The sequence below is a fragment of the Schistocerca piceifrons genome, chromosome 6, assembly GCF_021461385.2.
Source record: "Schistocerca piceifrons isolate TAMUIC-IGC-003096 chromosome 6, iqSchPice1.1, whole genome shotgun sequence".
Classification (NCBI taxonomy): Eukaryota; Metazoa; Arthropoda; class Insecta; order Orthoptera; family Acrididae; genus Schistocerca; species Schistocerca piceifrons.
In genome coordinates this window covers 201,960,853-201,978,312 of record NC_060143.1, presented here as the reverse complement: position 1 = coordinate 201,978,312, position 17,460 = coordinate 201,960,853, and the positions used below count along the sequence as shown (strand labels likewise).

Below are 17,460 nucleotides of genomic sequence, written 5' to 3'. Positions count from 1 at the left end.
TTAGGGAAGCTTGTGGGAATGATACGTCATCTGCATGCTAAAAAGAGTGCGAATTTGTTCGCATACCAAAATGTGAAAAATTTTAAAGGTGACGTGGAAGGTAAAATGAGGCAGCTGTATCCCACTTTTCCGTCACAGTCTTTTAAACCAGAAGCATATTAGCGCTTTTTAGCTCCAATAGGAGAATTTTTTCACTGGTAAGACTCTCGTACCATTGTAATACGTGAAATCTGGTTTAATGGCGTAGAAATGAGGCGTGTGTATTCTTGATATGTTTGAAAGTACACGCCAATTCATTTCGGTTACCTGTTATTTCCAGTGCTTTAGAAATACTGCACAATTGTGTCCACACAATCTTAATTTCAACTCAGAAGTGCTAGCCCTTGAATTTCTCTCGGAAAGTTAGGAAGTGTGGCTGAGACGTCTGACAGAGGGGTTCCCGTAGCATGTCTTCCGTGGCTAAGCCGCCCCTGATAGTACCCACTACAGGCTGGACTCAACGCACTGTCCGGACACGGATCATAGCGCAGGGCGAAGAGCGAGTGCCCGCCAGCCTGCTGTTACGACGCTTTCGCCCCCGCCTGCTGCGAGAGAAAGTCGGCCTTGCCGACTACGGATACCTAATTTGGCGATGGTCAGCGATTGTGATAATGTCCGTAGATTTTGACATACAGACATTTTATTAGCCAAGGCGCCATATGCAGCAGCAACTTTCCCTTAGACAGACCGCACATGCTGCTTTTCGTCCCCTGAACAATTAGCTAGAACGACGCGTGAGTGTCGCGAGGCGCAATAGCAGTTTACTTAGCAACGAATTGGGGAACCACGTCGTTACTGCTCTTCAGTCGATGGCGCCAGATGGGCCTGTGGCTTGATACGGCTTTCTCCCGTTCCGGCATGGCAGTACAACCGCGACGGATTACGTAAGAACCTGTTTCATTTATTATACCGATCAGGCGAGCGAAGTGACCCTTGCAGCAGTATGCAGACGACTTTGGCGCAAGAAGCCAGCGTAAAAACTTTTGAAATGTTTGTGTTCTTGTTGTGGTGTTGTTAGATATGAGAGAAAGGAGAAGTCGAAAACTGGTGCAACACATAAAAGCTGCTCTGTAGGAGCACCAAGGCAGCCGACACGCTCAGTTTCAGTGTCCAGTGGAGGGAACCACTGCATGACAGCTGTACACCCGTTTCCATAACCCTGTAACTGACAGTTTTGCTCTCCAGAAACAACGATTTTCATTAGACACTGTGCGAGCGCAAGGAGCCCTAAAGCATTTAACTTGTAGTTTTGATTTTTCATCTACCTGCTGCACACAGCTGGCAAATCCTATCTTTGTAACGCGGTGTTATGTCACCAGATGACACACATACAGCCGATGGGTGGCTAGAGATATGTGAGCTACCAGAAGGCACTCTCAAAAATAAAAATAGCCAGGTGCGAGTAGCACACACGCACTGAGGGTTCAGGGAAAACTTAATTAATTATTCATTCAGTCGCAGAATCGAGGATCTCGCCAATTTCTGCCGGTTATCGATATTGGTACTGGGTAAATATCGGTCCCAGGGATTCCAAAACTTTCAAGAATGTTTTAATTTCGCATGAAATGACAAAATTTTAGAGATTCTCCCGGTATCATACAGATATGATTTATGTATGTAGACCGAAATGACGAGAGAGAATTTGTGCCAAGGCCGGGAATCGAGCCCGGGTCTCCTGGTTACTAGGCTGTTGCAACCGCCATTATTCCGGAACATGGAAAGCCTCGGCAATTCTGTTCGTGTGTAAGGGGGAATTCAAAGTAGACTGGGGGCGGCAATGAAACCAGTCAGAAAATGATAAGTGAGATAAACAGCCACGAATTGTGAAGTTTTACATGAAACTTGGAGAAACTGCTACTTAAATCTTTTACAAAAAGAAGTGTATAGCGAAGACTGTTATGTACGCAAGTATTTGAGTGGTTCAAGCGTTTCCAAGATGGCCGAGAAGACGCTGAAGATGCCTCATGTCCGGGACACTCTTCAATATCAAAAATGAATGGAAATATCGAAAAAGTAGATAATCTGATTCGATCTAGCCGTCAGTTCAGTATTCGATCGATCGCTGAAAGTGTAGGAATTGAAAAACAATGTGTAAGGCAAATTTTACATAACCAATTGAACATGACAGCTGTGCTAAGCTCGTGAAAATGTTTGTGCTGACACTTTGAAAACCATGAAACTGATTTAAATTTCTTGGAAAGAGTGGTTGACAAATCTCGGTTTTTCACTTACTACCCAGAAACTAAGTGCTAATCCATGCACTGGAAGGACCCAACTTCATCGAGAGCGAAAAAAGCTCGAATGAGGAAATCATGATTAAAGCGATGACGACTGTCTTTTTCGATATTCACAGAATTGTGTACCTCGTAATCTCCCCTCTCCTTCCTATCTGCAGCTATTGTCCACATTAGTCTTTTATGAAGATTTTATAGGAACGAAGATTACAATAAACTTTCTAGTTGACTTGTCTTTTCACGTAGAGTTGGCACCAGTTCCTTCTGTCTAGGGGTCTGATTCATGAAGCTGAAATTCTCACATTTTAGATCCTCATGCTTGAATTGGTCTAAATAAATTTGAAAATCGTTGTCGCAGAACTTTTATTGTTACGTTAATATATTTCGTCACATTTCATTTCAGTATATCCTACAGTCTTTTGATTTTTCACATTAACAAAGACGAAATTGCATTATTCGCACAAAATGCAAAGATACGTCCGATCACATCAGAAGCATGCTTACTGCTGTCTCACTCGGCGGAACTAAACAATATTCCAAAGGGTTTACTATTTATCTTGACAAATGAATTTCTATTAGTTTCGATTATTATTTCATAAATGAATCCGGAAATAAACATAGTAAACAGTACTAGATTGCGTAATTAATAATAGAAATTTTAAGTGTGCAAAATAATTAGTAATTTCAAATGCTTCTAAGAAAAATAATATTAACTGCACATTTAGAACTAGTACTTATTGATACTAACATCCAAAATAAAGTAATTCCTTTTCACAAATTTTAGCTTGAAATATAACATACTGTGTATAAAATTATATGGAAGTTTTCAGAAAAGCTGCTGAGATAATATTGACCCGTCCAAAACTCGAAAAATAACTGGTATCGACAACTACTGTTGAGGAAAAGTAATTTTAGAAATGGCTCGAAGCACAATGGGACTTAACATCTGAGGTCATCAGTCTCCTAGAACTTAAAGTTAATTAAACCTAACTAACCTAAGGACATCACACACATCCATGCCTGAGGCAGGATTCGAACCTGCGACCGTAGCGGTCGCGCGGTTCCAGACTGAAGCGCGTAGAACCGCTCGACCAAAGTGGCAGGCAGTAATTTTAGAGGAGGATGTCCCGTTATAATCTTCACTGGATTCCTGAAGACCGCGCTATTAATCAGCATTACTACCTTCGATCCTTGCTCAACTCGGTGAGAAAATAAGAAAGAAAGGAAAAAACGACACCAATTGTGGAAGGTCATGGACTCGGCAAACGCACCGGTTCATACCGCATTGTCTGATAAGGTTTCTAGCGAAGTACAGCGTCTCAGTGTTAGATCACCCGCCTTATTGGCCTCACCTAGCACTATGTTATTTAGCTATTCCCCCTGCATTAAAAGGAACAAGATGTCGGTCCATTGAAACAGTGAAAGAAAAAGGGGCACGCGTCGTCAAGGAGCTAACAGAGGAAGGCTTCCAGCACTGTTTCCATCAATGGGAAATGCGCACGGAGCGTTAAACGGATAGAGGAGGGGAGTATATCGCGGGTTACAATAACTGAATATGTGCGTTTTTTAAATAAAATGTTTTACAGCAATAGTCCCGTTATGTTACAGCCCCATCTCGTAGGAGCGTGCTCTGTTGCCGTACACTTCCACAAACTCAGCATAATGGTTGCAGGGTTGTTTCCCTTCGAAAGCAGAAAACAAATTACCGCACGATACTCCAGGGCTGTGCACCTTTAGCGGTGTGCTACTGTTGTGCGGCACGAGGATTTCAGTGTGTACCAGGCCTCTACTCACGTACCTGCAAACAAATGAAAAATTAATTTTTTAAAAGTAATAATTTAAAAAAATTTTGTGCCTCTCATAGAGGTATAAGTAGAGAGAGAGAGAGTGTGACTGTTGTTGTCTCCCCTCGGCCAGTCTGACATGGAGACGACAGACGCCGGGGTGACGGAGGACGAGACGTCGCCGCGGCACCACTCGACTCCCGGCGCGGGCGGCAAGAGCCTGCGCTTCTTCGGCGACACGGACGCCGAGTCGGTCATCTCCATCCCGCCGCCGGCTGCGCCTCTCAGCCGCCGCTATAAGACCAACAGCGCGCTGCAGGCAAGCAGCAAGACTCTGCAGGTACAGTAGCTGGGCTGCCCACGCTCTAGACACCCTCTCCTGTACATCGCTTGCGCGATACCTACGCGGAACGTGATAGTTTACGAGTTAAGCAGTCGTGACCTGAAGAATGGAAGTGGAAAACGATCTAAGAGCCAAATCCCAGATTTATCAGGAGAATAATCAAAGAACATGCTTCTCTTTTTATACGTAGCTTATTTCTATCCAAAAAAATTAGGAAGTTATTCTGCTACCACAGAATTTTAATGCCCACCTCATCAATGTGAAAAATATTAGACAAATTAGGAAATAAGTAATTTATCAATGTTCTAAGTGCCATACTAGGAAACTGACTAGGTCTAAGTACCAGTAAGAAAGTTGTTCAAATAACTTACGGGTTTGCTGTCGGGTGACGTCGTCCACCACCGCCGATATTTCGACAGGAGCACACCCTGCCATTCTCAACGCACAAATGCGAGGAGGAAGCAATGTGCAAGGGAATTTAATACATCGGTTCACAGAGGAGAAACAAGGAAGATAGCACACACAGAACAAGTGTCAACACTAGAGGCAGATCAAACGTGCGTTGCGCTATCAGCCTTCCGTGCAACGGGTGAGTGACGATAACAACGAAGTGGCATCTAAGTCTACGGCCTTTTTGCCTTACGTAGGAAGCATTTCCAACAGGATTGGCCGTATTTTGCTGAAATATGATGTGAAATGTGTTTTTCGACCACCTTCTAAGATTAAGGCCCTGTTGGCGTCCGTAAAAGATGATCTTGGTTTGCGGAAAGCTGGTGTCTATTGTATTTCTTGCAGTTGTGGCATGTCATATATTGGTCAGACAATCAGGACTGTGGAAGACCGGTGTATTGAACATAAGCGCCACACACGCTTACAACAGCCGAGCAAATCCGCTATTGCAGAACATTGCCTTGTCACCGGTCATCTTATGGAATACAACAACACGGAGATTCTGGCGTGCAGGTCCAGCTATTGGGATAGTGTTATTAAGGAAGCTGTTGAAATCAAACTATCAAGTAACCTTATGAAGAGATGGTGGATTCTGTTTAAATGCTGCTTGGAATCCGGCTCTGTCTCTCATCAAAAAGCAGAGGGACAGAATTAGTGCTACCTCACCTGTTGGTTAATAGTCACTATCGATATTTCTGATGTTGGTTATCTTTGTTTGTGTTGACACTTGTTCTGTGTGTGGTATCTTCCTTGTTTCTCCTCTGTGAACCGAGGTATTAAATTCCCTTGCACATTGCTTCCTCCTTGCAGTTGTGCCTTAAGAATGACAGGCTGTGCTCCTGTCGAAATATCGGCGGTGGTCGACGACGTCACCCGGCAGCAAACCCTTAAGTTATTTGAACATTCAATTCTCCGGCAAAAGTTAAGGTCTCACAATAAATAGATGTTGTTCCAAGTGCATTAACACGGAAACACTAAACTGTAGCCAACAAAAACCATTTCTTATGTCTTTTACCTTTTTTGTCATGAGTAACAAAATTAAATTCATGGGAGATAATTCCTCAGTATTGTCTTCTGTTTCTTACACAACTCCATTCTTGGGATCAGATGCTGCAGAGTTCGTGTAAAGCTCCTTGAGCTGTTGAGAAAGAAATGGCAACATCGTCAACAAGTATTTCTGTTTTGCAAGACTGATCTTTCACATAAAGTACGGCATGGCATACATCTGCCACAGTCTTTCCTCTTCTGGGTTGTGTTGTTGTACTCTTCAGTCCAAAGACTGGTTTGATGCAGTTCTCCATGCTGCTGCCATCCTGTGCAAGCCTCTTCATCTCCGAGTAACTACTGCAACCCGCATCCTTCTGAATTTGCTTACCGTATCCATCTTTTGGTCTCCGTCTACGATTTTTACCGCCCACACTTCCCGCCAGTAATAAGCTGGTGATCCCTTGATGTCTCAGAATGAGTCCTATCAACCGATCCCTTCTTTTAGTCAAGTTGTGCCACAATTTCTTTTCTCCCGGGTTCTGTTCAGTACCTCCTCATTAGTTACGCGACCTACCGATCTAATCTTCAGCATTCATCTGTTAAGTTTCTATTCTCTTCTTAGCTAAACTGTGTGTCGCTTCCACACATGACTACACTCCATACAAATACTTTCAGAAAATTCTTCCTAACACTTACTTCTATATTCGATGTTAAGAAATTTCTCTTCTTTCAGAAACGCTTTTCTTGCCATTGCCAGTTCACATTTTATATCCTCGCTACTTTGGCCATCATCTGTTATTTTGCTACCCAAATAGCAAAACTCATCTACTACCTTAAGTGTCTCGTTTTCTAATCTAATTCTCATAGCATCATCTGATTTAATTCGACTACATTCCATTAAGATTATTTGGCCCTCGATGATGTTCGTCTTGTATCATCCTTTCAAGACGCTGTTCGTTCCTTACAGCTCCTCTTCCAAGTCCTTTACTGTCTCTGACGGAATTACAGCGGCGTCAGCAAACCTCAACGTTTTTATTTCTTCTCCCTGAACTTTAATTCCTGCTCTCAATTTTATTTGGTTTCCTTTACCGTCTGCTCAATGTACAGATTGAATAACATCGGGTATACGTTACAATCCTGTCTCACTACCTTCGACTGTTGGTTCCCTCTTTTGAATACACTGACATTTTTCCGTTCTTCTGTTTCAAAGTAAGCATTTTTAATAGCTACTTGAGATGAATCAGTATAAGCCAATGTGATCGTATTGTATCTGGAGATCTTACACGCCTACATTGACAACAATGTTTCAGCAGAATCTATAAAATCAAAGATGTTGTCTGCACTGAAATTGGATGGAATGAGTTCATTGCTTTAGGTGACTCAATAGTCGTGTACAAATGTTTCAGAACAAAGACCTAGACGCATGGCACTTTAGAATTCCAGAGGGAAAGCACTACTTTGCACAATGGCCGTGTACCTTCTAGTAATGCATGTTTGAAGAATTTTCTCTGTGATTTGACATGTGAAACAAGTCTATGGATGTGCAACACACTACCGAGAACACAACAGTTCTGGGAAAGCGTTTAGAACGTTGACAGATTTTATTTTTTATTTATTTTGTTTTTTGTTGGGCATATAAAATGCCTAGTACGTGACATCACTTCCTGACGCAAAAATGTGTCTCGCCAGGCTACTTGCAGCGTCTGATAATGCTCGTGCTATTCTTGGTAGAGTGCGCCATTTTTTTCTAGAATGACGACGTCTCTACTGAATTTGGTGCTCGCCAATTTAAACACCTTCTGTAACGTACAACATTTTTTAGTAAACAGTTTTTTTTTTTTGCTGAACTTAAGGCGCGCGTACTGACTGCCCTTGTTGTCCCTGACATTTCAAAGCATTCACTGGCTCAAAATTACTCCCAAGACGCAAAGTTCCTATCCAGAAGTAGTTAGAAGAGTGAAATAATTTGTTTTTCATTTAAAGGTCCGATTGTTGGTGAAATGGAAACCACTGTGAAAATCAAAAATGCTTTATTTGCAACATTTAGCCATACTTTCTGCAGACATTTGTCGTAGCGTTGTACCAACTTTCCAGGGGTGTATATTGTGGGCTATCGCCGAAGTCCATATCTAAAGTAAACTAGAAAGTAGTAAGTAATATTAATAACAACTGCAATACCAGCCAATTTCACTCATGAAGAATTAGCGCGTAGGGTGGAATATGTCTCGTTCTCTGTCATCGAACTGAGGGGACCATAGATGATGATTGGTTTGTGGCGCGCTTAACTGTGCGGTCATCAGCGCTCGTACAAAGTCCCAATTTTTACACAGTTCATATACTTTGTCAATCTTTTTCCAGTCTTGCCACTCTCACAAATGATGATGATGAAATGGTGAGGACAACACCAACATCCAGTCCCCGGGCAGAGAAAATCCCCAACCCGGCTAGGAATCGAACACGGGACCCTGTGATCCAGAGGCAGCAACGCTAGCCCCTGGACCACGAGCTGCGGACGGGAGGCTATAGAGCTTTGGATGCTTACTGCAGCAGCCTTCACTGCGATACAGGGAAGGAGGGGTGAGGCGGAGAAATGCAGGAATCAGCAAACCAAGGCTTCGGGATGGACTTCGGACTTTAATTAAAACCGCATATCCTGCTGCTGCCTTTATCCACTGTTATAGTCTCAGACTTAATCTCAAACTTTCCCAATCTGTGACTTTTATTGGGAAAACCAGAGAATTATTTATTTCTAGTAATGATTTCTCCTCTTTCTTCTCACATTCCACGTCACGTATAGATACCCTTAAAAGCCTTTGCCCAAAAGAAGATGCCAATCGTCGAACATACACAATGGAATTTTGCTTCCTGGCTCCTCCTATCTTCTCAGTACCTCATCATCCCCAACTATCAACCCAGCCGATCTCCATTACGCGTCATATCCGCCTTTCACAAACTTCAGTTCTCCTATCGTCCTGTTTTCTCAATGTCCATGCTTCCGCTCTGTACGAGACCACACTCCGTATCAGGCATTTCACTAGTCGTTTTTTTAATTCCATGTTCAAACCACTAGCTAGGAGTCTTTCCTGCTTTTGAAATGCCTCCTTCGCCAGCGCCATTCTGACTCTGAGTGCTGTTCATAATGTACCTCTTCCCCTAAACCACCTTCCTAAGTACTTGAATGCTCTAACTTGTTCTACTGTTTCTGGCCCTAACTTATACTTCGTTCTTCTTTTCTTTAAGCATATTACAGTGCCTTTAGTTTCCTTTTCCTTTATTTTCATACTGTGTACTATACAGGCTTCATTCATGTTATTTCGTACATGTGGTACGTAAAATACCATCTACGGGTTAAGGGCAGACTCACTTTTCGCGAGCTACAAAAGTATTCCACAATTTTTTTTAGATCCAGGCCTTTGGCAAATCAACTTCAGGAGCGAATTTTCTGCTCCCGTTAATAGCATTTCTCCGCGAGGTGCTGCTGTGTGGCAGGACTTTTCAAAGTTCCTTTCCAAGAGATGCTGGAAAATCCAACTACCGTTTCGGAAAGTCAAGCTTTTAAGCCACCGAAATTGGTCCCTACAAAACCCTTTTAGGAGGATTACATGAAGAGAGGACCATTAGCTCGAGGATGGGGAAAAAAAAAACTCGTCCCTCAGATAATGGGAACTGTCTTCAATGTCCACAGTCAGGAAAAGTCTTACGGCTATTACTGAACGTAGTCATTCCCGATATGGCCGTTATAAATATGTATTGCCATTGCAATTTCGACGTTTTCTCATTTTCAAGCAAAGCAGTACGTTATAACCACCCTACAATATTAAGTCATGCTGGAACATAGTTCCTAGCAGTCTGTATACAAATACGTATAGACATATAATTTTACTCACTTTTTCCCACAACTTGTGGGAAGTACAATAACACCCGCGCGGTTTGTGCTAACATGGTATGTGGAAAAGTGGGTATACTTACACCACCATACGTATTTGGATCCAGACTGCTGGGAGCCGTGTTCCACTATCTTTCGACTTAACACTGTACAGGGGTTTTAACATCCCGCTATATTTGAAAATGGCAGCATGCAGAAATTGTAATCGTGATAAATATTAACGACCACAAGCGGCATGATTACATTCAATAGACAATGACATGTCACAAATGTTATTCAATGTCTGCATAAACACTTGGCAAGAGTTGGCAATATGGAAGGTTTCTCCCCTGCCCTGCCGCCATGGGAAATCCGATCTCATCCCCTCCACGCCTCCCTCCCCCCCCCTCTCTCTCTCTCTCTCTCTCTCTCTCTCTCTCTCTCTCTCTCTCTCTGCGCAGAGGCGCCTTCTGTCGTGACGCCCACTCTAGGACTGGGGGGAAAAGTAAAATTGTCTCTGCCCTGTCGATAACTGCGGACTGAGGTACTGATGATGCCGTTGTTGTTGGAAAGCAGGTGCCGACCAGCACCGGCGCGCCGCCTTCCGGAACCCTGAAGGCGGGCGGCGAGCGGCGGCACCACCGTAGCGCCGGCGACGTGGCCACCTCGTCGGCGGAGTCCACCACCGAGGGCGACTCCAGCCAGCAGTCGCAGCGCTCCGTCGTCTACCTGCACGCCGCCACAGGTACAGCCCGCCGCTGCCCCGACCTGCTCTGCTGCTCACCTCAGACGCTTTCGGTTTAGGGTCGATGCACAGACGACTGTGCAGTGACACTGCTTTCATTTCGCATAATTGCTGTGCAAAATTGTCTGCTTTCTCAGCAATTTCCTAATGTGTTTGTTGTACAAAGGTGGATCCTTTCCCTCCCCTATATTTTTGCTAGGCACATACTTCTCTAGCACGTGGTGGACAATACCTTTAAATTCCAACCAAAAATGCTCAATATCTGTGTGTCCCGTGGTGAATGCTTGGAGCTCACTATGAAGATATTGATTAATTTAGTGAAGATAGTCACGGAAACCACAAATTGCTTCTCTTCCATTTAAACGAAATTTGTGGGCTCTTTTTAATTTCAGCTTCACCAAATATCAGATGCTTCCCAGGATTTTTGAAGAAATGCACTGAATTAGGCTAACTCAAAACTGACGTAAACAGCTCCGAAACACCTGCCTGTAGCAGCGAAAACACCGCAGAACAAGAAACACTGATTTACTGAGCGCGACTTGCCATTTCCGACGTATATAACAAAAAAGTATGGTGCCAACTTACAAGAAATAAAACTGCAAATTTCATTCCCAGAGACAATGTCATTTACTGAGATATTTACGACACATTTTCCTCTAAATAAATCGTACTCTTTTTTTTAACGTAAGATAAAAGTTGTCGATTCTGCATTCCATAACGTATGGCCAGAAAAAAAGCGCTCCTGCTCATCATGATTGCATGGAATTAAAACAATCTATAAGGGAATGCAGATAGCAGTGCCTTTTTGTATTCTTGGCTAACTATATTGTCTTTAAAAAGTTGGTTTAAATAATCAGGAAGTTGCTCACCAGACGGCCATAGCTTGTTAATTCGTCCCTGCACTCATAATTATTGGTTCAGACTAGACAAACATCACTTTCGTCAACGTATGTTCTCAGGGTGAAATAGAGCACATAACAGCCTACAGCATAATGAGAGAAAGCAGGCAGTTACTGAAATAATTACAACGTAGCGTTTAATAAGATCAACATCACACTCCATGCGAAATCCCATTTGATTTTTTTTAAAGAAAAGGAAAAAAGACAGCAGTGCCATGTTGATACCTCTGTACATTTTTGTTCAGTATCTTCCTAAATCACTATTTTGAATGCGCATTGCATGCTCGAGCCAGTTTGACGACCGAATAGATTCCGTCTCCTCTGGAAAATCTGTCTCACCTTTGTATCAGAATATTGCGGAACAAACTAAGCAGGATGGTGGTTCCACCAATGGTGAATAATGATGATATAATAATAAAACTTATTTCGAAGCCTATTGAGAACAACAAGTTCTATTATACAAGTATTTTACAGCTGATAAGAACATTATATTTCAGTTTTCTGTAGCTTTTCGTTTGTAATTATCTTTAGCTATTTGTTTGATATAAATTTACATTGTAAATCTTTCTTTATATTAACTGTTTCATTTATTCATTTATTTAATACTTACTTTGGAAAACTTAATATAAATTGATCATTTGGCAGCATTTTGCAGTTTACGTACATTTCGATAAATAGTTAAGATAGTCACCACCAGGTGCCAGAGCTCACATGGTGAACTGTTAAGTGCCCAGCCGGCCGTTGTGGCCGAACGGTTCTAGGCGCTTTAGTCCGGAACCGCGCTGGTGCTACGGTCGCAAGTTCGAATCCTGCCTCAGACATGGATGTGTGTGCTGTCGTTAGGTTAGTTAGGTTTAAGTAGTTCTAAGTCTAGGGGACTGATGACCTCAGATGTTACGTCCCGTACTGCTCAGAGCCATTTGTTAAGTGCCCACGCTTACTCCAGAACACGCCATTAGCCTACAATGCGCCTGATACGGAAGATATGAGATGTCCCCTGTCTTAGTGTAAGCAGAATCTCTCTCTCTCTCTCTCTCTCTCTTTTACGGGTCGTCAGGCGCGTTGCCTCTGGTGTTTTAGCAGGTATTTGCTATTTCATGTTTGCAATGTGTAGGTGGAGTCAGCCCAAACAAATGCTGCCCATCACCACTTTCCTGTGATGCCCAGTGTCGAAGGAAACCGTCGGTTTATTTCCAGCAACAAACAAAAAATTTTTAAAGAGAAATTTTACGTACCCATTCGACAGAGTGATCCCAAATTAGTCTCGTGTGATAGTCGTTTTACCGATATCTATTAACAGGGACAGTAAAAAATGAAGAATAACCAGTTTTTCAGCAGTGGAGCAACGCTGTTTCTTGGCGGTAGCAGTCAGCGCCGATAAGGACCGCGTTGTCGCTGCTGGAGTACCGGTTATGTTTCGTGTTTTCTTGTCCCTGTTAACACAAATCGATAAAATGAATATCACACTAGACTGATGTGGAACTTCTGTATAGAATGGGTACGTATGAAACGTCCCCTTAGAAAAATTAATGAATTACTGTGCTGGTAAACCCCTTACGTAATTTGATTTTCAAACAGCTGAGCAGAACTGAACGTACTCAGACATTTCGCTCTTTACCTATTCTGATCAACACTAAACTGACACACAATATTTTTAGCTCAACGCAATCTGACTTTCAATAATCCCTACAAAAGAATGGCCCTGATTAACATTAAACTATACCTTTCACAAATCACTTACCTCACAAAAATCTTCGTTACTCGAACTACTGCAATACAGCGAGCGCCACTACTGCCAGCTAAATAAAAGATTCAAACTACTGAAGGCACTAACTACCGATAGGCATAGTTAGCAAATGAAAGATGTTGATAGAGAACAAAGAATGTATTTACCTTAATAGTGTTCAAAAGTCATAATATATATAGCAGTTCATGACATCCAGTCTTACAAATTTACTGTCTCTGATGGACACACATCCAGATCGTCCGCTCTCAAAACTCCGCCATTTCTCTCCCCACATCCACCACTGCTGGCGGCTCACCTCCAATTACGCAACGCTACGCGCTGTTAACAGCCAACTGCCCAACATCACAATATCAGATTCCAACAATGCAAACCAGCCACAGACTGCACACAGCGCAGTCAGTGATTTTCATGTAGAGCGCTACATGGCGTTACCAACATAAAAACCTAAACAGCCTACTTGCACGTAGAAGGGGGCATAGCAGAAATAGAGGTATTACTCATCAAACCTTTCATGCTGACTCCAGCTACACATTTCAAAAACGAAAATTCAAATATCCATCAATAAATGAGAGAAGATGTGCCAGGCGACTTTTAGGAGGGAGACACCGTGTGTGCATACATACAACACGGCATATAGCATTATAAGTTGTGTTACTGCAGCGCCAGTAAATCAAAAATGGTTCAAATGGCTCTGAGCACTATGCGACTTAACTTCTGAGGTCATCAGTCGCCTAGAACTTAGAACTAATTAAACCTAACTAACCTAAGGACATCACACATATCCATGCCCGAAGCAGGATTCGAACCTGCGACCGTAGCAGTCCCGCGGTTCCGGACTGAGCGCCTAGGCCAGTAAATCTTTTAATACTGATCTTCTGGTGAAATTGTAAATGTTCTGCACTCGGAGAACAACAGTCTGTCACTCACTCACTCACTCACTCACTCACGAGATGCGTGGTCGCCCGCCTGACCGTGCGTGCCGTCTGTGTTCCAGTGGGCGACATCCCGGGCCCCCGGTCACACGCCACGGCCCGCCGCGCGCAGAGCCGCGAGGAGCTGTCCTCGGTGACGTCATCGCAGCTGCAGCCGCAGACCAAGACCATCTCGCGGTCGATCTCGGTGCTGGCGCCGTGGCGGCCCAAGCACTACCGCGAGGGACTCGAGGTGCACTACACGAACGAGGACAACAACCGCAACTACATCAAGAACGGGCGGCCGCCCAAGGCGCCGTCCTCGGGCTCGCAGCACCGGCAGGCCCCCGCGGGGTCCGGCGCCACCACCAGCCGCGCCGTCTCCCGGCGGAGGAGCGGGGTCGCCGACGCCGCCTCCAAGATCCACGCCAAGCAGAAGGTCGCCAAGGCCGTGTCCGTCGAGTCGCTCAGCCACAAGAACGGGGCCAGTGGGGGCGTGAGACACACCCTCGAAATGCGCAACTCCGCTAAGAAGAGGGCGGCAGGTGGCGGCGGTCTGGGACCCGCCGGCTCGGTGGAGTCCCTGAGCCGCCACAGCGACCACAGCAATGCGCGCCTCCGAGGCAAGGAGAGGTCTTCCGCCTCCGGGAAGAACTCTGCCCTCAATGCTTCCGCCGTGGAGCTCAGTACTGCCGACAGCAGCAGCCGAGGCTACAAGAATTCCACCCACAAGAAGGACGCGGACAGGACGAAAGACTCTGGCAAAGTTTCGAGGTCGGCTTCGATGCCGAAGGACACCAGGGTGACGGCCGGGTGGTTCAAACTCAGAAATAAGAAGCAAGGGACCTGAAAGAATCGTCACATCACGCCCACCGAACGCGTACGCGTGGAGGCCTCGACTTCCGGCTTTAGTGCGTGCGAGAAATGTGTGAGGTTGCAGGTTGGACCGTAACTACCACTCGTAACAGACCTTAATCTCTTCACAACTGACGGTACTAAACTTGCACAGCTGGAGGTCGGAAATAATTGTGCCATTTTGTGGAATATTCGTTTCAGCATTTGTACAGCCATTTGCTTTCTAATTACCTATGTGGTTATAATAACTAGTTAAATAGTCCCTGAACATAGTGTGCCGCCCCAATCTTACCCGGCCTCGTTTTCGTATAGATTAACGAATACAACTGCTGCTCCTCTATATTAACAAGTGTTAACACACCTACAGTGGTGGTAAATTCAGATAACTGAGCAGTAATTAAATGAAATACTAATGCAGTAAACTTCTCATGTACTGTACTTAACATTACAGGTACACTCCTAACAGTATGAAAGTTATTCTTTGTTCTCTCAGAATTTAGCGACATGTTAATGCTCTGAGACGAGTAAGTTGCTATTCTTGTAAATAGAACCTCATTCATTTCTCATTGTGAATATTGCTCTTCATTGCTAGCCACTTACGTCATTCTTGGGATGACAATGTCTCCAGTTTGTGCAGTGCCACATTTACAATTATCATGTCAGTTCACCTCGCCCTGATCCACAATGATTACTGCTGTGGACTTGTAGAAACTTCACACCCATAATTACTGGAAAAGACTGTAAAGTGAATTATTTTGCTAGTTATACACACAGGCACATGCCCACACGACAAACATACACTTCACGACATCAGCAACTCTTACGGCACGTTCTGAAATCCCATTGTACAAATGAGAGTTCTGCAGCTTATTTTCTTAAGTAATTTTGTAGTTTTTATCATTTTCGCCCAAAAATTATCATTTTTTGTTTACCATTAATATTCAAATCAATAACTCCCAAAATCATATGTTGACATGAATTAAAGAAAGTTTGAATGTTTGTTTCTGACACAGAAACACACTTGCACAAACAAATTAAAGAACATTTAGCAACTATGTGCCATAAACAGCCACTCCCTCTTTTAGATCACACTGTCTAATACCTGAGTGTCTGTAGTTGATGGCAGTGCAACTGGAGGTTACACAGATCAGTCAAGATCCTGAGTTAGAGCCAGTAGTATTGGGAACAAGATCCCATGTGGACCTGAGAACCAAGCAAGTATTCACTATTCATGGTAAATTTCCACAGAGCCAATTTTATCCTGCACTGTGAGATGTGCTTATAAGGTACTGTGTCCACACACAATTACTAACTACAACTGAAAATTAAAAAACTGTGTGACTGACCCGCGTGTGTGTGAGTGACACACACACACACACACACACACACACACACACACACACACACACACACACAGAGAGAGAGAGAGAGAGAGAGAGAGAGAGAGAGAGAGAGAACGAGAACATATTGTCTGCTAAAACTGCCATATCAATATGGATCAGTGGCACAGAATTCTATTAATACAGTCAGTTAAGACTAACAGAAAACTTTTAAAATTGTCATTTTTAATAGAAAATGTAAAAAATGTCATCTACCTTACCTGTACATTTGAATTTTTGTTAAGAGTGTGTAACATGGAGTCCTGTGTTTTTGACAAAAGTGCATTAAAGTACTGACACATATATAGTTTTACTGTTTATTTCTTTCCTATCATTCACAAATAAGGGATCAAGGAGCTGTAAATCAGAGGTGAAACAGGTCAGTGTAAAAATAAAATCAGTGATTGCCATCAACCATAACAAAGAGAGAGAAAAATAGCATTATTCTTGGGAAATTAATATTAAACAAATAACGAAAGGCGTGCAGGGATGTTATTGTGCAACAAAATCTAATTTTTCCTGAATACTTTTCTGGACAGCTGCCAGGGATGTGAACACCTCTAGTTTCTCTCGTTTACATTTCTTAAACTATTACATTTCAAGTAAGAAAAAGAAACACTAACCTCGATATGTGTAATCTACAAGTTTATTTGTGAGAACTACGTGAAACAAATGCACTATGTCTGCTAACTACAGAGAGTAGTATATTACAGAACCTGCAAAGTTTTTATCAAACCAAGGAATACCTTCAATTAAATACAAAGTCTGTATAGCTCTATCACCAAAGTCACAATCTGACCACCTCGGTGAATTCACAGTGAAAGCCACTTGTGTAAAATTTTGGATCGGTGAAATTCTGTTAACTATAGGCTGCTATGGAATGATTATGCTCATTGCTAACATTAGCTACATAACAATACTGTGCACCATTGCAATAAAGTAACCATTGGGAAAATAATGTTGACTCGCATGGTCTACCGTGCACAGTGGTTACTATTATTAATAAAAAAAATGAGTGAAGAGGTTGTAGCTGGCCCTAATGGCTCACCATTAACTTTCATACCACTTCTGAAACACATTACATGCTCATTTATTCCCTAAAGAAGGCCTGGGAGGAGCAGTCAGGATTTGTCTTCAGCAGCCAACGTGTTCTGTGCCGATCGCAAGCTCTCACTTCCGACATTCTCCGCAAAATGGCCACTTTACAGTATGCAGTTAATAT

The 17,460-nt window shown here is 43.2% G+C and overlaps 1 protein-coding gene across 1 annotated transcript in view; it reads left to right on the top strand.

Moving 5' to 3' along the window:
- LOC124803236 (zinc finger CCCH domain-containing protein 13-like) overlaps positions 1-16,541 on the top strand; it is a 331,812-nt gene extending 315,271 nt beyond the window's left edge. The window contains exons 6-8 of the mRNA XM_047264417.1: positions 4,191-4,397; positions 10,279-10,447; positions 14,088-16,541. Of these exons, the coding sequence (XP_047120373.1) occupies positions 4,191-4,397; positions 10,279-10,447; positions 14,088-14,854 (1,143 nt within the window). The 3' untranslated portion in view covers positions 14,855-16,541. The remainder of the gene's footprint in view (positions 1-4,190; positions 4,398-10,278; positions 10,448-14,087) is intronic.
- The last annotated feature ends 919 nt before the right edge of the window (positions 16,542-17,460 follow it).